The sequence below is a fragment of the Pogoniulus pusillus genome, chromosome 22 (genome assembly GCF_015220805.1).
Source record: "Pogoniulus pusillus isolate bPogPus1 chromosome 22, bPogPus1.pri, whole genome shotgun sequence".
Classification (NCBI taxonomy): domain Eukaryota; kingdom Metazoa; phylum Chordata; class Aves; order Piciformes; family Lybiidae; genus Pogoniulus; species Pogoniulus pusillus.
The window spans coordinates 2,200,062-2,219,554 of NC_087285.1; the positions used below are offsets into that span (position 1 = coordinate 2,200,062).

A 19,493-nucleotide genomic window follows, 5' to 3' on the forward strand; every position below is an offset into this window, starting at 1 on the left:
TGCCAGCGGCCCGGCCCTGGCAGGGCACAGCCTGCTGATGGAGAGAGGGCAAAGCCCCTCTCCGGCTGGCTCATTGCGTCCTGCCGGGGCACCTCCTCCAGCCCGTGTGGCTCGGTGCCAGCTGCGGTGCCAGGCCAGCTCGGGGGCGGCTGATGGCTGCCCCTGGGCACCAGCTGCATCCTGCTCCTCTCCCTGCAGCTCCTCCTCGTCCCGGGCGGGAGCGTCGGCTGGAGGCGAAGGGTCCACGGCCCCTGACACCGCACACGGGCAGGGGGTGGCCGTGCCAAGCTGGGGGGGCCCGCGGGGCAGCCGGCCTCGGGTGGGCAGCTAGGCGCTTGGCATGGCCAGAGCGAGGTGCCAGGGGCACCGACCCCGCGGCCCGGCCAAACCTCATCCCATTGGCAATAGGTACCCGACCCCCCCCCCCCCACACCACCCCCCCCAGCACCCACCGCCCTCACCCCACGGCCACGGCAGGGGCCTGGCATGGGCAGGACAGCAGCCGGTGCCCGCTGCCCACCCTGCGGCCCCCTCCCGGCGCTGGGCTGCAGCAGAAGGGGCAGGGATGGAGGCAGCAGCTTGAGCCCCGCAGCTGGGGAGGGGGTGAGGGGGGGGGGAGTCTGGGCAGCATTTCCCCCTTGCCCCCTCCCCAAACCCCACCTGGCACATCCACCGCAGAGCACAGCTCCGCCCCGGGCACCTCTGCCACACAGAGCGGGCACAGGCACAAATCCTGCACCGGCAAAAGGGCACAGCAGCTCCGGGGGGGGGGGGTGGGGGATGGTGATGGAGAGAAGAGCTTCCAGCCCCCGCCGGGGGCACACGCAGCAGCCCTGGCTGAGGAGGGGGGGTACAGGCTGGCACCTCGGCCAGGGCACAGCGGGCAGCGGCGGTGCCCGCGCTGAGCTTTGGGGTGCAACTGCACTGTGCATAGAAGAGCTGAACCCATTAAAGCTGCTGAACCCCTGGGCACTGCCAGCTTTATTGGGGCACAGCCCCCGGGGAGGGGGGGGGGGGCAGCAGCCCTGGGGCTGAGCCCCTCCCAGGCTGCCAGGGAAGCAGGGTGGGGCTGAGGGGTGGGCAGTGCCAGGCAGGCGGCTGGGTGAGGTAGGGCAGAGCCATGGCACTCAGCACCCCAGGGTGCATGGGGGAATGCCAGGCAGGTGGGGCACAGCTATGGCACTGAGCACCCCGAGGTGTATGGGGGGATGCCAGGTAGGTGGGGTACAGCCATGGCACTCAGCACCTCAGGGTGCATGGGGGATGCCAGGCAGGTGTCTGGGTGAGGTGGGGCCCAGCCATGGCACTCAGCACCCCAGGGTGCATGGGGGATGCCAGGCAGGTGTCTGGGTGAGGTGGGGCCCAGCCATGGCACTCAGCACCCCAGGGTGCATGGGGGATGCCAGGCAGGTGTCTGGGTGAGGTGGGGCCCAGCCATGGCACTCAGCACCCCAGGGTGCATGGGGGATGCCAGGCAGGTGTCTGGGTGAGGTGGGGCCCAGCCCTGGCACTCAGCACCCCCGGCTGAGGGCTGCCAGGGTGCCCTGCTGGGCTTGCCAGGGATGGAAGCAGTGCTGGGCAGGAGGTGGCCCGCAGTGAGACCAGCTCTGGGCACAGAGTGGCACCAGTCCCTGCTGCTGGCACAGCAGCCACGGCAGCTGGCATGGTGGGTGAAGCTTTCTGGCGGGCAGGGGCACCCGGGGGGGCACCCCCAGAGGGTCAGCTGAAGTGCAGCTCAGGGCCAGGCTCGGGGGCTCTGCCAGGCGGTGGAGGGGGCGCACGGAGCTGTGGGGAGAGGAGAGCAGAAGTGGTGCCAACAGGCTGGGCACCCTTGGCCCCACCCAAGGAAGCAGAGCCTGGGTGGCACCATGCCCTGCTATGGGAGGGCTGTGGGAGGGGGCAGAGCGTGGCTGCCAGGGACTCACCGGCTGGAGGCGGGCGGCTGCCAGGTCTGGAGAGCTGTGCCCGCTGCCTGTGCCATCCTGGCGGCAACCTGGAAGAGCTCAGCAGCTCAGCACAGCTGCCTGCCCCCTGCCACTGCCCTCTGCCCCTGCCCCCGGGCCCTGGCACTCACCTGCCAATGGTGCTTCAGGAGTGGGGCACTGGTCCAGGGCGGGCACGGGCAGGAGGCCGGGAGGGGAGAAGGGAGGTGGGGAGGGTGAGGGCAGCTCCTGGGAACACAGAGCCAGGAGGTTGGGTGGGCAGAGGGCAAAGGGGAGGAGGGCACAAGGGGCAGCAGGACCAGGGTCAAGCAGCCCCAGGCCTGGGCCCTGCACTTGGGGCACAACCACCCCGGGAAGGCTCCAGCCTGGGGGCAGAGCGGCTGGAAAGTGCCTGGCACCTGGGGGTGCTGCTTGCCAGTGGCTGAAGGTGAGGCAGGGAGTGCCCAGGTGGGCAAGAAGGGCACCAGCAGCCTGGCCTGGAGCAGTGGTGTGGGCAAGAAGGGCAGCAGCTGCCTGGCATCCAGCAGCAATGGTGTGGGCAGCAGGAGCAGGGCAGGGAGTGTGCCCCTGGGCTGGGCACTGGTGAGGGCACAGCTTGAGTGCTGGGATCAGGTTTGGGCTCCTGACTGCCAGAAGGGCATGGAGGGGGGGAGCAGGTCTGGGGAAGGGCAGCTGGAGGGCAGAGAGGCCCTGCAGAGGGAGCTGCCAGGCTGGATCCGTGCCAGGAGGTTCAGTAAGGCCAAGGGCTGTGGGTCCTGTGCTTGGGGCACAACCATGCCAGGAAGGCTCGAGCCTGGGGGCAGAGTGGCTGGGAAGTGCCTGGCAGAAAAGGCCCTGGGGGTGCTGGGTGCCAGCAGCTGAAGATGAGGCAGGGAGTGCCCAGGTGGGCAAGAAGGGCAGCAGCAGCCTGGCATCCAGCAGCAGTGGTGTGGGCAAGAAGGGCAGCAGCTGCCTGGCATCCAGCAGCAGTGGTGTGGGCAGCAGGAACAGGGCAGGGAGTGTGCCCCTGGGCTGGGCACTGGTGAGGGCACAGCTTGAGGGCTAGGACCAGGTTTGGGCTCCTGACTGCCAGAAGGACATGGAGGGGGGGAGCAGGTCCAGAGGAGGGCACCAAAGGTGGGCAGAGGTCTGGAGAGCAGGGCTGGGGAGGGGCAGCTGAGGGTGTGAGGAAGAGGAGGCTGAGGCAGAGCTCACTGCTCTCTGACCTCCCTGAGAGGAGGCTGCAGCCAGCTGGGCTTGGGTCCCCTGCCTGGGCACAGAAGGAGAGGCAATGGCCTGAAGCTGTGCCAGGGCAGGGCTGGGTTGGAGAGGAGGACAAATGTCTTTGGTGCCAGAGTGGTCAGGGACTGGCACAGGCTGCCCAGGGAGGTGCTGCAGTGCCCATGCCTGGAGGTGTTGAAGCGAGCTGTGGCCATGGCACTTGGGGGGGGGGCATGGTTTGGTGCCCAGGGTGGGGCTGGGCTGGCACTGGCCTGGATGACCTCAGAGAGCTTTTCCCCCTCCCCCAACACATCTGGGGTTGGGCAGAGCAGGGATGGGCACTGACCCTGCAGTGTGCACCACACAGCCACTGGGGAGGGCTCTGTGCTGGGCACTGCTGAGGCCATGCTTTGGTGCCCAGGGTGGGGCTGGGTTGGCACTGGCCTGGATGACCTCAGAGAGCTTTCCCCCTCCCCCCCAACACATCTGGGTTTGGGCAGAGCAGGGATGGGCACCGACCCTGCAGTGTGCACCATACAGCCACTGGGGAGGGCTCTGTGCTGGGCATTGCTGAGGCCATGCTTTGGTGCCCAGGATGGGGCTGGGTTGGCACTGGCCTGGATGACCTCAGAGAGCTTTCCCCCCCCCCACCAACACATCTGGGGTTGGGCAGAGCAGGGATGGGCACCGACCCTGCAGCCTGCACCACACAGCCACTGGGGAGGGCTCAGTGCTGGGCACTGCTGAGGCCATGCTCTGGTGCCCAGGGTGGGGCTGGGTTGGCACTGGCCTGGATGAGCTTTTCCCCCCTCCCAACACATCTGGGGTTGGGCAGAGCAGGGATGGGCACCGACCCTGCAGTGTGCACCACATAGAGACTAGGGAGGGCTCTGTGCTGGGCACTGCTGAGGCCATGCTTTGGTGCCCAGGGTGGGGCTGGGTTGGCACTGGCCTGGATGAGCTTTTCCCCCCCTCCCAACACATCTGAGGTTGGCAGAGCAGGGCTGGGCACCGACCCTGCACCCTGCACCACACAGCCACTGGGGAGGGCATCGACCTGCCTCCCCATCCCCCTCACCAACCTGCCCAGCTGCTGCTTGCCCCCCGGTCAGCTCCTCCACCACCAGGGAGGGGAAGACCCCAACGCGGCCGTCGAAGTCGCCGGTCCAGAAGCCGTCGTCCACCTCTCCGGGGGCCCTGGGCAGGACCCTGATGATCGCCCCCTCGGGGAAGCTCAGCTCCTCGGGGCTCTGCCCCTCGTAGTCGTACAGGGCTCGCACCAGCCAGGCTGCGGGCAGGGGGCGGGGAGGGCTCAGCAGCGCAGCCCCTGCCCTGCCCTGCCCTGCCCTGCCGCTGCCAGGGCTCAGCGCCCTCCCTGGGGCACCAGCGCCGCTGCCAGCCCAAGCACCCACCTCCAGGCTCCAGCACCAGCTCTGCAGCCATGATGCTGGAGAGCTGCCGCTGCAGGGCAGAGGGACCTGGGGGGCCAGCCCCGGGCATGGGCTCCCCCGGCAGGGCCAGGAGGTACTTCTCGGGCACGTAGCCAACCTGTCCTGCCTTGTTGCGAGCCTGCAGGGGGGGCAGAAAGCGAGAGACTGTCCCAGCTCCTCCCCTCCCCCTCCCCAAGGGGTGGGGACAGCCCTGGGGACCTCAGCAAAGGGTCCCCTCTGGCTGCAGGGGGGGCTGGGGGGGGCATGCAGCCTGCTCTCACCTTCACCCACTCCTCTGCGTCCCCATCCTCGATGACCTCCAGCTCCTCGCCCTGCCTGATGGACAGCTCGTCTGCCTGGCAGCCCTGCAGGGCACAGGGGGCAGAGTGGCAGGGATGGCTGGGCAAGCAGGGGCTGGCAGCTGGGCCCATACCTGGCAGCCAAGGATGACCCTGCAGGTGGCAGGGCTGGCTGGGCAAGCAGGTGCTGGCAGCTGGGCCCATACCTGGCAGCCAAAGATGACCCTGCAGGTGGCAGGGCTGGCTGGGCAAGCAGGGGGTGGCAGCTGTGCCCATAGCTGGCAGCCAAGGATGACCCTGCAGGTGGCAGGGCTGGCTGGGCAAGCAGGGGCTGGCAGCTGGGCCCATACCTGGCAGCCAAAGATGACCCTGCAGGTGGCAGGGATGGGTGGGCAAGCAGGGGCTGGCAGCTGTGCCCATACCTGGCAGCCAAAGATGACCCTGCAGGTGGCAGGGATGGGTGGACAAGCAGGGGCTGGCAGCTGTGCCCATAGCTGGCAGCCAAAGATGACCCTGCAGGTGGCAGGGCTGGCTGGGCAAGCAGGGACTGGCAGCTGTGGCCATACCTGGCAGCCAAAGATGACCCTGCAGGTGGCAGGGCTGGCTGGGCAAGCAGGGGCTGGCAGCTGTGCCCATACCTGGCAGCCAAAGATGACCCTGCAGGTGGCAGGACTGGCTGGGCAAGCAGTGAGGGGGAGGAGAGGCTGGCAGCTGTGCCCATACCTGGCAGCCAAGGATGACCCTGCAGGTGGCAGGGATGGGTGGACAAGCAGGGGCTGGCAGCTGTGCCCATACCTGGCAGCCAAAGATGACCCTGCAGGGGTAGGGCTGCATGGGCAAGCAGTGAGAGGGAGGAGAGGCTGGCAGCTGTGCCCATACCTGGTAGCCAAAGATGACCCTGCAGGTGTAGGGGTAGGGGCGGGTGGCAGGGCTGGGCTCTTCTTCCTCCTCCTCCTCGGGCTCGTCGCTGTCGTCATAGTCACTGAACTCAGCTGGGTCCAACCCCGCAGGCAGCTCCTGGCCTGCCCCTACCATGGCCCCTGCCAGCCAAGAGTCCACATCCAGCCCTGCTGCCCGCAGCAGTGCCAGCCGTGCCTCTGCCTTCACCCGGCTGACCTGGGGGGGGACACAGACACAAGGCATGGGGGGGGGTGGGTGGGAGGTGGCATCTGCGGGGTGAGGGCACAGCCCAGCGAGCAGCTGGTTGCCCAGGGAGGTTGTGGATGCCCTCCTCCCTGGAGGTGCTCAAGACCAGGCTGGAGGAGGCCTTGGCCAACCCATGCCAGCCAGAGCTGCCCCTGCCCATGCCACCGGAGGGTTGGCACTGGCTGCTCCTTAAGCTCCCATTCCAACCCATGCCATTCCATGCATCTTTTCTCCCACCCCCCATCCCCCTCCTCACTCTCCCTTTCCCCCAACCCCACCAAACTCCCCAACTCTGAATGCCAACCCTAAGCCTGGCAAGCCTGGCAAGGGAGCCCACCTCAGCCTTCCGGATGCTCTCCTTCGCCTCCTCCAGCCTCCGCTCCACGCTGGCAGCCTCTGCCTCAGGGCCCTGCTGCCTCCTGGCCTCCAGCCTCTGCAGCACCTGAGAGGACAGCCCCACGAGTCAGTGGGGGCAGGGGGGCACAGTGCCAGGCTCTCCTTCAGCCTCCAGGAGGAAATGCCAGCAGCTACCTCCTCGCTGTGAGCCTTGCTCTTGAGGTCCTTGGCCACCCGCGTGGCCCAGCGCCGAGCCTCCTTCTCCAGGCTGGAGCCATCATCTCCTGAGGGCAGCAGGGAGACCTGGCAGCCATGGAATGAGAGAGTGAGCCAGGCTGGCACAGAGCTCCCAGCTCCCCCTGCCCAGCCTGGCACCCAGCTCTGCCCAACGAAGTAGACCATGGCACTAAGTGCTCAACCTAGCACCCAGCCCTGCCCAACCAAGCAGACCATGGCACTCAGTGCCCAATCTAGCACCCAGCCCTGCCCAACCAAGCAGACCATGGCTCTAAGTGTCCAACCTAGCACCCAGCCCTGCCCAACCAACCAGACCATGGCACTGAGTGCCCAACCTAGCACCCAGCCCTGCCCAACCAACCAGCCCATGGCACTCAGTGCCCAGCCAGCCTTGGCTCCAACCCCTCCAGCCACGGCCACTCCACCCCCTCCCTGGGCAGCCCATGCCAGTGCCAATCACTCTCTCTGCCAGCAGCTTCCTCCTCACAGCCAGCCCCAACCTGCCCTGCCACAGCTCCAGCCTGGGGCCCCTTCTGCTGCTGCTGCCTGCCTGGCACCAGAGCCCAACCCCACCTGGCTACAGCCTCCCTGCAGGCAGCTGCAGGCAGCAATCAGCTCTGCCCTGAGGCTCCTCTGCTGCAGGCTGCACCCCCCCAGCTCCCTCAGCCTCTCCTCACAGGGCTGTGCCCCAGGCCCCTCCCCAGCCTTGCTGCCCTTCTCTCAACACCTTCCAGCACCTCAGCAGCTCTCTGCAAGGGAGGAGCCCAGAGCTGGGCACAGCACTCCAGGGCTGGCCTGAGCAGTGCTGAGCACAGGGGCACAAGAACCTCCCTGCTCCTGCTGCCCACACTGCTCCTCAGCCAGCCCAGGATGCCAGTGCCTCTGCTGCCCACCTGGGCACACTGCTGCCTCCTCTGCAGCTCCTCTCTCACACCACCCCCAGGGCCCTCTCTGCCTGCCTGCTCTCAGCCCCTCTGGCCCCAGCCTGCAGTGCTGCTTGGGCTTCTTGTGGCCAAAGTGCACAACCTGCCCTTGGCCTGCTTCAGTCTCCTGCCCTTGGCCTCTGCCCACCCATGCAGCCTGGCAGCTCCCTCTGCAGGGCCTCTCTGCCCCCCAGCTGCCCTTCCCCAGACCTGCTCCCCCCTCCATGTCTTTCTGGCAGTCAGCAGCCCAAACCTGATCCCAGCACTCAAGCTGTGCCCTCACCAGTGCCCAGCCCAGGGGCACACTCCCTGCCCTCTTCCTGCTGCCCACACCACTGCTCCAGGCCAGGCTGCTGGTGCCCTCCTTGCCCACCTGGGCACTCCCTGCCTCGCCTTCAGCCACTGTCAAGCAGCACCCCCAGGTGCCAGGCACTTTCCAGCCACTCTGCCCCCAGGCTGGAGCCTTCCCGGGGTGGTTGTGCCCCAAGTGCAGGGCCCAGCCCTGGGGCTGCTTGACCCTGGTCCTGCTGCCCCTTGTGCCCTCCTCCCCTTTGCCCTCTGCCCACCCAACCTCCTGGCTCTGCGTTCCCAGGAGCTGCCCCCGCCCTCCCCACCTCCCTTCTCCTTCACTATGGCTGCTGCAGGGCAGGCTGTTGGTGCCCTCCGTGCCCACCCCCTGCCTCATCTCCACTCCTCTGCCTACCTCCTCCACCCTGGTGAGCTGCAGCTGCTGGTGAGGTGCCAGGGCAAAGCTGGGGTGGTCCTGCAGGAAGAGGAGGAGGTCCTGCTCCCGGGAGACCTGCGCCAGAGGAGCAGTGTGGGGGCCGAGGGGGGCACCTGTGCCCTCCTGCCCACTGCCTGCCCGCAGGGGGCACTGATACCTGCGCCGAGGCCTCTGCAACGCCCTGGAACCAGTCCCTGGTGGCCTGGCAGGTGTCCACCTCCGTCCTGCTGGCCACGGAGAGGTGCCCCTGGAGCCGCTCGTACAGGTCCCCGTCCAGCGCCTGCGGGCACCAGCGGCTGGGGGGGCACCAGCACTGCCCACGCCAGCCACACAGCACTGCCCACGCCAGCCCAGCACTGCCCACGCCAGCCACACAGCACTGCCCACGCCAGCCACACAGCACTGCCCACGCCAGCCACACTGCAGCGCCCACGCCAGCCACACAGCACTGCCCACGCCAGCCACACAGCAGCGCCCACGCCAGCCACACAGCAGTGCCCACACCAGCTCTAGTACTGCCCACGCCAGCCACACAGCAGCGCCCACGCCAGCCACACAGCACTGCCCACGCCAGCCACACAGCACTGCCCACGCCAGCCACACAGCAGCGCCCACGCCAGCCCCAGCACTGCCCACGCCAGCCACACAGCACTGCCCACGCCAGCCACACAGCAGCGCCCACGCCAGCCCCAGCACTGCCCACGCCAGCCACACAGCAGCGCCCACGCCAGCCACACAGCAGCGCCCACGCCAGCCCCAGCACTGCCCACACCAGCCACACAGCAGCGCCCACGCCAGCCACACAGCACTGCCCAAACCAGCTCTAGTACTGCCCACGCCAGCCACACAGCAGCGCCCACGCCAGCCACACAGCACTGCCCAAACCAGCTCTAGTACTGCCCACGCCAGCCACACAGCAGTGCCCACGCCAGCCACACAGCACTGCCCAAACCAGCTCTAGTACTGCCCACGCCAGCCACACAGCAGTGCCCACGCCAGCCACACAGCAGCGCCCACGCCAGCCACACAGCAGCGCCCACGCCAGCCCCAGCACTGCCCACGCCAGCCACACAGCACTGCCCACGCCAGCCACACAGCAGTGCCCACGCCAGCCACACAGCAGCGCCCACGCCAGCCACACAGCAGTGCCCACGCCAGCCACACAGCAGCGCCCACGCCAGCCCCAGCACTGCCCACACCACCCACACAGCACTGCCCACGCCAGCCACACAGCAGTGCCCACGCCAGCCACACAGCAGTGCCCACGCCAGCCCAGCACTGCCCACACCAGCCACACAGCACTGCCCACTCCAGCCACACAGCACTGCCCACACCAGCCACACAGCAGCGCCCACGCCAGCCACACAGCAGCGCCCACGCCAGCCACACAGCAGCGCCCACGCCAGCCACACAGCAGCGCCCACGCCAGCCCCAGCACTGCCCACACCACCCACACAGCACTGCCCACGCCAGCCACACAGCAGTGCCCACGCCAGCCACACAGCAGTGCCCACGCCAGCCCAGCACTGCCCACACCAGCCACACAGCACTGCCCACTCCAGCCACACAGCACTGCCCACACCAGCCACACAGCAGCGCCCACGCCAGCCACACAGCAGCGCCCACGCCAGCCCCAGCACTGCCCACGCCAGCCACACAGCAGCGCCCACGCCAGCCACACAGCAGCGCCCACGCCAGCCCCAGCACTGCCCACGCCAGCCACACAGCACTGCCCACGCCAGCCACACAGCAGCGCCCACGCCAGCCCCAGCACTGCCCACGCCAGCCACACAGCAGTGCTCACGCCAGCCACACAGCAGCGCCCACGCCAGCCACACAGCAGTGCCCACGCCAGCCACACAGCAGCGCCCACGCCAGCCACACAGCACTGCCCATGCCAGCCACACAGCACTGCCCACGCCAGCCACACAGCAGCGCCCACGCCAGCCACACAGCAGTGCCCACGCCAGCCACACAGCAGCGCCCACGCCAGCCACACAGCAGCGCCCACGCCAGCCCCAGCACTGCCCACACCAGCCACACAGCACTGCCCATGCCAGCCACACAGGACTGCCCACGCCAGCTCTAGTACTGCCCACACCAGCCACACAGCACTGCCCACACCAGCCACACAGCAGCGCCCACGCCAGTTCCAGCACTGCCCACGCCAGCCACACAGCAGCGCCCACGCCAGCCACACAGCACTGCCCTGGCAGTGTCCACACCCCCACAGCAGTGCCCACACCACCCCTTGCACCTCCCTGGCAGTGCCCATGCCCCCCACAGCACTGCCCACATCACCCTGACAGCACATCCCCAGCTGTGCCCACACCAGCCCCAGCACTTCCCCAGCAGTGCCCACACCCCCACAGCAGTGCCCACACCACCCCCAGCACCTCCCTGGCAGTGCCCACACCCCCACAGCAGTGCCCACACCACGCCCAGCACCTCCATGGCAGTGCCCACACCCCCACAGCAGTGCTCACTGCCCCCCAGCACTGAGCAGATCCATCCCCAGCAGTGCCCAGCACCCCCTAGGGGGGCATCCCTGACCCCTCCTAGCAGCACTGGGGAGCTGCCTGGCACAGAGCCCTGGGCAGGGGCAGGGAGTGCCCGGCGGGGGGGTGGGGGGGGGGCAGTGCCCGAGGTCCCACCTGCATGGCTGCTGGCAGCTCCACCCGCTGGTAGTGCTGCAGGTGGGCACTGGCAGCAGCCAGGGCGAAGCTGTACTCGTTCTGCACCCCTGCCAGCTGCCTCGAGTGCTCTGCCAGCCGTGCTGAGAACTGTGGGCACAAGGACAGAGAGGCCTTGGGGATGGGGACGCCCCCCCCACACCCCCATTCGTGCCACCCAGATGGCAGCAGGTTGGCAGAGACCCTCCAAGGGCCTCTTGTCCAAGGCTGCTGCGGGCAGCAGGGACAGCTCCAACCAGAGCAGGCTGCCCAGGGCCACAGCCAGCCTGGCACTGAGCATCTCCAGGGACAGGGCCTGCAACCACAGCCCTGGGCAGCCTGTGCCAGTCTCTCACCACCCTCCTGGTGCAGAACTTCCTCCTGATGCCCAACCCAACCCTGCCCTGCTCCACTTCCAAAGCGGTGCCCTCGTCCTGGCACTGCCAACCCTTGTGCCAAGTCCCTCCCCAGCTCTCCTGCAGCCCCTTCAGCTCCTGAGAGGCTGCTCTGAGCTCTCCCTGCAGCCTTCTCTTCTGCAGGCTGCACAGCCTCAGCTCTGCCAGCCTGTGCCCACAGCAGCTCCAGCTCCGTCTTGTGCTGCCCCCAGAGCTGGCCCCAGCCCTGCAGCTGAGCTCTGCCCAGAGCACAGCAGAGGGGCAGGATCCTCTCTCTCTCTCTCCACCTCTGCCCACACTGCTTTGGATGCAGCCCCAGGCTGCCCTTGGCCTTCTGGGCTGGCAGTGCCCAGGGCTGGCTACTGCCCAGCTTCTCCCCCACCAGCACCCCCAAGCCCAAGGGCTGCTCTCCATCTCCTCACCCACAGCCTGGCCTGACCCCGGGCATTGCCCCAGCCCCTGGAGCAGGCAGGACCTTGGGCTTGGCCTTACTGAACCTCATCAGGCTCTCCTCAGCCCAGCAGCTCCTGCCCAGCTCCCTCTGCATGGATCCCAGCCCTCAGTCATGCCAGCTTGGTGCCCTCTGCAAGCCTGCTGAGGGTGCCTCAACCTCTCTGCCTGTGCCAGCGACGAAGGCACCGAGCAGCTCTGGTCAGCCACCTCCAGCTGGGCACCAAGCCACTGCCCACTACCCTTCAGCTGCCCACCACCCTCCAGCCACCTCCTTGCCCTCTGCCCTGTGCTGACCTTGGCACTGAGCTTCTGCAGGCTGGCCTTGGTGTGGAAGATCCTCCGGTCGCTCCTCCGCAGCCTGGCAGTGGGGGTGGAAGGAAGGGGAGGGGAGTTTGGGGACCAGCAGCTGAAGCCATGCCACAGCCCTGGCAGCCTGAGTGCCCAGCCTGGTGCCCAGCCCTGCTCACCGAGCCTCCACGTCCGCAGCCTTGTCCTTGGCCACCTCACTGCTGCGCTGCAGGTGGCTGAACTGCTTCTTGGCCTTGTCCAGCTCCTTCACCGTCTCCAGCAGCTCTGCCTGTGCCCTCTGCAGCCTCTCCATGCCCTGTGGGGAGTGCCAACCTCGCTGGCAGGGATGGGCAGCTCCCCCCAACCCCCCTCACCCCACACCTTGGCACGGGGGTTGGGGCAGGGGGGGGGGCATGGAAAGGTTTGGGTCGGCAAAGCCCCTTCAGGTCACAGAGTCCAAGCAGGACCTTCCCTCCCCCTCTCCAGCACCTCCTGGCACCCCCCCAGCGGCTGATAGAGCAGGTGCCCAGGTGGCACGGCCACGTCTCTGCCCCTCCTCCACTCGGTACCTTCTTGAGCATCCTCTCCTTGGAGAGGCGAGCCCCGCGGGCAGCCTCCGCGGCCAGGGCTCGGTAGCTGTCGGAGGCGCCGAGGCGCAGCTGCCCGGCCTGGGCGGTGCCCTCGATGATGCCCTTCCAGACAGCCACGGCGCTCCTGCGGGCAGGGGTGGGGGCAGGGCAGTGAGCATGGCACAGAGCCAGAGACTCACAGACCCCAGCAGGTTGGCAGAGAGCTCCAAGCTGCCCCAGCCCAGCCTGGCACCCAGCACTGCCCAACCAACCAGCCCATGGCACTCAGTGCCCAGCCAGCCTTGGCTCCAACCCCTCCAGCCACGGCCACTCCACCCCCTCCCTGGGCAGCCCATTCCAGTGCCAATCACTCTCTCTGCCAGCAGCTTCCTCCTCACAGCCAGCCCCAACCTGCCCTGCCACAGCTCCAGCCTAGGGCCCCTTCTGCTGCTGCTGCCTGCCTGGCACCAGAGCCCAACCCCACCTGGCTACAGCCTCCCTGCAGGCAGCTGCAGGCAGCAATCAGCTCTGCCCTGAGGCTCCTCTGCTGCAGGCTGCACCCCCCCAGCTCCCTCAGCCTCTCCTCACAGGGCTGTGCTCCAGGCCCCTCCCCAGCCTTGCTGCCCTTCTCTCAACACCTTCCAGCACCTCAGCAGCTCTCTGCAAGGGAGGAGCCCAGAGCTGGGCACAGCACTGCAGGGCTGGCCTGAGCAGTGCTGAGCACAGGGGCACAAGAAGCTCCTCTGTCACCACAGAATCCAGCAGGCTGGCAGAGACCTCCAAGCTCATCCAGCCCAAGCTTGCACCCAGCCCTGTCCTGCTGGCCCAGGCTGCTCCGGCTGGGACCTTGGAATCTCACCCAGCACAACCTCACTGCAGCCAGCAGGGACAGCTGCAGCCAGAGCAGGCTGCTCACAGAGCCCCAAACCACCTCAGCTGGGATGGTGCCAGGGATGGGCATCTGCCACCTCTCTGGGCAGCCTGGGCCAGGCTCTCCCCACCCTCAGGCTCCAACATTTCTCCTTCTCTCCACTCTCAATCTCCCTCTTTCAGTCCAAACCATCCCCCCTTGGCCTGGCCCAACAGGACCTGCTCAAAACTCTGTCCCCAGCTTTCTTCTTGTCCCCTTTCAGTCCTGCAAGGCCACCAGAAGCTCTCCTGGATCCTTCCCTTCTCCATCCTGAACACTCCAACTCCCAGCCTGGCCTCACAGCAGAGCCCTTCCAGCACTGCTGTGCCCTCCTCTGGCCCTGCTCCAGCAGGTCTGTGCTGTGCTGAGCACTCCAGAGCTGCCCCAGCACTGCAGGGGGGTCAGAGCAGAGCAGAGCAGAGAGGCAGAATCCCCTCCCTGCCCCCTGCTGCTCACACTGCTGGGGATCAGCCCAGGACAGGCAGGCTCTCTGGGTTGGCAGTGCTTGGTGCCAGCTTCACATCCCCCAAGAGCAAGTGGAGGTCAGGGCTGGGCACCTCCTGCTTCCCTCCCAGTTCCCAGGGATGCCAGCAGCAGCACCCCCAGCCCCTGTGCCCCTGAGTCAGGTACCACAGCCCTGTGGCCACCCCACTCGGGGCTACGTCCCTGGGACCCCCAAATCTGCCAGCTGGTTGGCCCACACGTGGGCAGGGCCAGCCCCAGCTCCTCACCCCCGTGCCCAGCCCTGCCCCCAGCCCACCTGGACCTGGGCAGGGCCAGCCCCAGCTCCTCACCCCCGTGCCCAGCTCTGCCCCCAGCTCACCTGGACGTGGGCAGGGCCAGCCCCAGCTCCTCACCCCCGTGCCCAGCTCTGCCCCCAGCCCACCTGGACGTGGGCAGGGCCAGCCCCAGCTCCTCACCCCCGTGCCCAGCCCTGCCCCCAGCCCACCTGGACCTGGGCAGGGCCAGCCCCAGCTCCTCAGCCCCGTGCCCAGCTCTGCCCCCAGCTCACCTGGACGTGGGCAGGGCCAGCCCCAGCTCCTCACCCCCGTGCCCAGCTCTGCCCCCAGCCCACCTGGACGTGGGCAGGGCCAGCCCCAGCTCCTCATCCCCGTGCCCAGCTCTGCCCCCAGCCCACCTGGACGTGGGCAGGGCCAGCCCCAGCTCCTCACCCCCGTGCCCAGCCCTGCCCCCAGCCCACCTGGACCTGGGCAGGGCCAGCCCCAGCTCCTCACCCCCGTGCCCAGCTCTGCCCCCAGCCCACCTGGACGTGGGCAGGGCCAGCCCCAGCTCCTCATCCCCGTGCCCAGCTCTGCCCCCAGCCCACCTGGACGTGGGCAGGGCCAGCTCCAGCTCCTCACCCCTGTGCCCAGCTCTGCCCCCAGCCCACCTGGACGTGGGCAGGGCCAGCTCCAGCTCCTCACCCCCGTGCCCAGCCCTGCCCCCAGCCCACCTGGAGTCGCCAGCCTCGCCGCGGCCCCTCTGCCAGTCTCTCTTCAGGAACTGGCTCGCCAGCCTCTGCAGTGCCTGGGGACAGACCTGTCACCATCTGCTCTCCCCAGCCCTGCCCTCCTTCCCCAGCACCCCACGGTGCCACCCTGGGGCCAGGACCGAGCTGCCCCCCGCATCAGCTGCCCACCCCACGAGTGTCCCCGGGAGCAGCACAGGACACAGCCCCCACAGCAGCTGGGTGCCAGCAGGGTCCCCACGGCACAAAAAGCTGCTTGGGGAGCAGCCACCAACCCCAAAAGGACCAAGCCCAGCCCAGGTGTGGCTCTGGGGGCTGGCAAGGGCAGAGCAGTGAGGGTCCCTGGCTGCAGAGGAGCCTCCCGGTAAAGCCAGGCTCAGCAAGACTCCAACCCTGCGGCCACAGAGCCTCCCCCACCCCTGCCAGGCTGGGGAGGGGGGGGGGGGAAGAGTGGCACAGTGCCAGGCTGCCTGTGGCCGGGGACACAGCTCTGCTGCAGGATGTCCCCAGGGGACGCCGCAGGAGCAGAGCCCTGCATGACCCAGCAGAGAGCAGAGCTCAGCCCAGAGCTTTCCTCCCTTCCCCCCACCCCCCCCAGCATGGTTTTCTCTCCCAGCATGCCAGGCCCAGGCTTTGCTGCGCTCAGCAGAGCAGCCCCGGCGCTGCCCTGCTCTGCCTTGGTGCCACCCCAAGCAGCGACCAGGCTGAGCCCACCTGGCACTGCCCTGCAGGGCTGGCGTGGAGCAGCCCAGTCCTGCCTGCTCCTCATCCCTCCCGACGCTGCTCCTGGGCTGCCTGAGGTCCTGCTCTGCTCCACCACAGCCCCCCCCCAGGAGGGATGGACCCCAGGGCTTGTGCCCCCTCCCCCAGGACCTTGGTCGTGAGCGCGGTGGCATCTCCTTACCTGGCCGTACTCCCTGTCGATGGCAGCCCTCTGCTTGCTGTAGGACCTGCGGGGACAGGGCATGTGGGGCAGGCAAGGAGCGGTGCAGGGCTGGGCCACCCTCCTCAGCACCCCACTGCCACCCACTGCCACTCCCCTGCCACCATCACCCCACTGCCACCATCACCTCGCTGCCACAGTCACCCCCCTGCCACTGTCACTCCTCTGCAAGCATCAGCCCCACTGCCACAGTCACCCCCCTGCCACTGTCACCCCTCTGCAAGCATCAGCCCCACTGCCACAGTCACTCCCCTGCCACTGTCACCCCTCTGTAAGCATCAGCCCCACTGCCACAGCCACTCCCCTGCCACTGTCACCCCTCTGCAAACATCAACCCCACTGCCACAGTCACCCTCCTGCAATCATCATCATCATCACCCCACTGCCATTGTCACCCCACTGCAAGCATTAACCCCACTGACACAGACACTCCCCTGCTATCATCACCCCACTGCCCTCCATACCCCTCCACCATTGTCACCACCTCTGCCACCATCACCCTACTGCAAGTGTCAACCTCCCTGCCACCATCACCCCACTGCCACCATATCCCCCCCTCCCTGTCACCATCACCCCACTGCCACCATATCCCCCCCTCCCTGTCACCATCACCCCACTGCCACCATATCCCCCCCTCCCTGTCACCATCACCCCACTGCCACCATATCCCCCCCTCCCTGCCACCATCAACCCCACTGCAAGCAGCAATCCCCTGTCACTATCATCACCCCTCTGCAAGCATCAACTCCACTGCCAGTCACCCTCCTGCCACTGTCACTCTGCCACTGTCACCCTGCCACTGTCACCCCTCTGCAAGCATCAACTCCACTGCCACAGTCACCCTCCTGCATCATCACCCCACGGCCACCATCTCCCCCACCCCTTGCCACTGTCAACCTCACTGCAAGCATCACCCTCCTGCCATCATCATCATCATCATCCCCTGCCATCATCACCATCACCCCACTGCCACAGTCACCCCCCTGCCACCATCACCCCCACCCCCTGCCACTGTCAACCCCAATGCAAGCATCAACCTCCTGCCATCATCATCATCACCCCACTGCCACTGTCACTCTGCCTCATCATCATCCCCTGCCATCATCATCATCACCCCACTGCCACTGCCACCACCACCATCACCCCACTGCCACAGTCACCCCCTTGCCACCATCCCCCCCACCCCCTGCCACTGTCAACCCCACTGCAAGCATCAACCTCCTACCATCATCATCATCACCCCACTGCCACTGCCACCACCACCATCACCCCACTGCCACAGTCACCCCCTTGCCACCATCCCCCCCACCACCTGCCACTGTCAACCCCACTGCAAGCATCAACCTCCTGTCATCATCATCATCATCACCCCACTGCCACAGTCACCCCCCTGCCACCATCCCCCCCACCCCCTGCCACTGTCAACCCCACTGCAAGCATCAACCTCCTGTCATCATCATCATCATCATCACCATCACCCCACTGCCACCACCACCATCACCCCACTGCCACAGTCACCCCCCTGCCACCATCCCCTCCACCCCCTGCAAGCATCAACCTCCTGTCATCATCATCATCTCCTGCCATCATCATCATCACCTCACTGCCACAGTCACCTTACTGCAAGTATCAACCCCACTGCCACCACCCCCCCACACCAGGCTGTCCCCACGTGGCCACCCGAGTGAGTGGTGGAGGCTACGACCTAGGCGGGGCAGGTTCGAGGTGAGCTGTGCCTGGCAGCCTGGCTCCAACCCCACCTGTGAGACGAGCTGGCTCGGTCTCAGCTCACGGCTGACACCCGGACGGGGACCCCAGCTGAGGTCCCCCGCATGGGATGAGCTGCTCGGTCTCAGCTCACGGCTGACACCCGGACGGGGACCCCAGCTGAGGTCCCCCGCGTGGGATGAGCTGCTCGGTCGCGGCTCGGGGGGGCACACGCGTGGGAAGCCTACCTGATGTCCTCCAGCAGCTCAGCATCCCTCTGCTGCTTGCCCTGCAGGCCCGAGAGCTGCTCCAGGAGATGGACTCGCACCTCCTGCGTCAGCTTCACCTGCGGGACGGCACCGCTCAGGGCTCGCCGCGGCACGGGGCGGGGGTGCGCCGCCCTCACCGGCCCCGGTACCGGCGTGCACCGCCTCAGCTCCCCGGCTGCGTGGAGCCATTGCCCAGCCCGGGTGAGAGTCCGCCGGAGGCGAACTCTGATCTCCACTGCAGGAGCCGCCGGGAGTTGCCAGCGGAGCCGGTGCAGGACACCGGAACGATCGCAAGTGCGGACCGGCCCCGGTGCGCCGCATCCCCAGCGTGACTTCAGTCCCGCTCCCGGCCCCGCTCTCACCTTGCGCGGCGGCGGCGGCGGCTGCATCGCTGCGGGACCGACTCCAGACCTCCGCTCCCGGCGGTGGCTGCCGAGCGGCAGAGGGCCCCGGAACTACTGGCACCGGCCCCGCCCCTGCCGGGACCCGCCTCCGCCCCGCCCCTCCCACCCAATCCCCGCCCCCTACCGGAGACACGCCCCCCCGCTCCCGCCCTTCCCCAGCCAATCCCCGCCCGTTCCCGGGAACACGGCCCCTCCCCATCTGCCTCCCCCAGCCAATCCCTGCTCCTGCCCGGGAACACGGCCCCTCCCCATCGCCCTCCCCCCAGCCAATCCCTGCCCCTGCCCGGGAACACGGCCCCTCCCCATCTGCCTCCCCCAGCCAATCCCTGCTCCTGCCCGGGAACACGGCCCCTCCCCATCGCCCTCCCCCCAGCCAATCCCTGCCCCTGCCCGGGAACACGGCCCCTCCCCATCTGCCTCCCCCAGCCAATCCCTGCTCCTGCCCGGGAACACGGCCCCTCCCCATCGCCCTCCCCCCAGCCAATCCCTGCCCCTGCCCGGGAACACGGCCCCTCCCCATCTGCCTCCCCCAGCCAATCCCTGCTCCTGCCCTGGAACACGGCCCCTCCCCATCGCCCTCCCCCCAGCCAATCCCTGCTCCTGCCCGGGATCACGGCCCCTCCCCATCTGCCTCCCCCAGCCAATCCCTGCCCCTGCCCGGGAACATGGCCCCTCCTCATCGCCCTTCCCCAGCCAATCCCTGCTCGTGCCCGGGAACACGCCCCCTCCCCATCGCCCTTCCCCAGCCAATCCCGGCCCGCTAACGAAGTCACGCCCCCCGACTGCCCCAGCCAATCCCTGCTCCTGCCCGAGAACACGGCCCCTCCCCATCCTCCTCCCCCAGCCAATCCCTGCCCCTGCCCGGGAACACGCCCCCTCCCCATTGCCCTTCCCCAGCCAATCCCGGCCCGCTCTCGAAGACACGCCCCCCGCCTGCCCCAGCCAATCCCCGCCCCTGCCCGGGAACACGCCCCCTCCTCATCGCCCTGCCCAGCCAATCCCCGCCCCAAGGAGGGAAGCCCCGCCCACGGCGCCGGTGAATCCCCGCCCCCTGCCGTTGCCTCCCTGGCGCCACCTAGCGGACCGGTGGTGCGCTACCGGCCGGTGCGGCGGGGCAGGGGCATGGGCGTGCGGGTATGCGGACGCCAGGGGACATGGGGGCATGCGGAGGTGGGGA

The 19,493-nt window shown here is 68.1% G+C and overlaps 2 protein-coding genes across 4 annotated transcripts in view; one reads left to right on the forward strand and one right to left on the reverse strand.

Annotated features, from left to right (window-relative positions):
• Positions 1–969, forward strand: part of RELL2 (RELT like 2) — a 17,887-nt gene extending 16,918 nt beyond the window's left edge. The window contains exon 8 of the mRNA XM_064161468.1: positions 199–969. The gene's annotated coding sequence lies outside the window, so the exon portion shown is untranslated. The remainder of the gene's footprint in view (positions 1–198) is intronic.
• Positions 949–18,378, reverse strand: FCHSD1 (FCH and double SH3 domains 1). 3 transcript variants are annotated; one of them, XM_064161465.1, is made up of 19 exons: positions 18,275–18,378; positions 17,892–17,989; positions 15,898–15,943; positions 14,979–15,052; positions 12,616–12,760; positions 12,226–12,362; positions 12,053–12,116; positions 10,893–11,021; positions 8,396–8,518; positions 8,218–8,313; positions 6,550–6,657; positions 6,356–6,460; positions 5,752–5,988; positions 4,855–4,938; positions 4,556–4,712; positions 4,226–4,431; positions 2,075–2,171; positions 1,926–1,993; positions 1,633–1,785 (listed from the first exon to the last, which is right to left on the reverse strand). In XM_064161465.1, the coding sequence occupies exons 1-19, from the start codon at positions 18,299–18,301 to the stop codon at positions 1,720–1,722; spliced, it is 2,067 nt and encodes a 688-aa protein (XP_064017535.1). In that variant the 5' UTR covers positions 18,302–18,378; the 3' UTR covers positions 1,633–1,719. The 3 variants fall into 3 exon arrangements, with proteins under 3 accessions (XP_064017534.1, XP_064017535.1, XP_064017536.1); XM_064161464.1 differs by lacking the exon at positions 2,075–2,171 and having other exon boundaries at positions 949–1,785; XM_064161466.1 differs by lacking the exon at positions 1,926–1,993 and having other exon boundaries at positions 1,651–1,785.
• Positions 18,379–19,493: the final 1,115 nt, after the last annotated feature.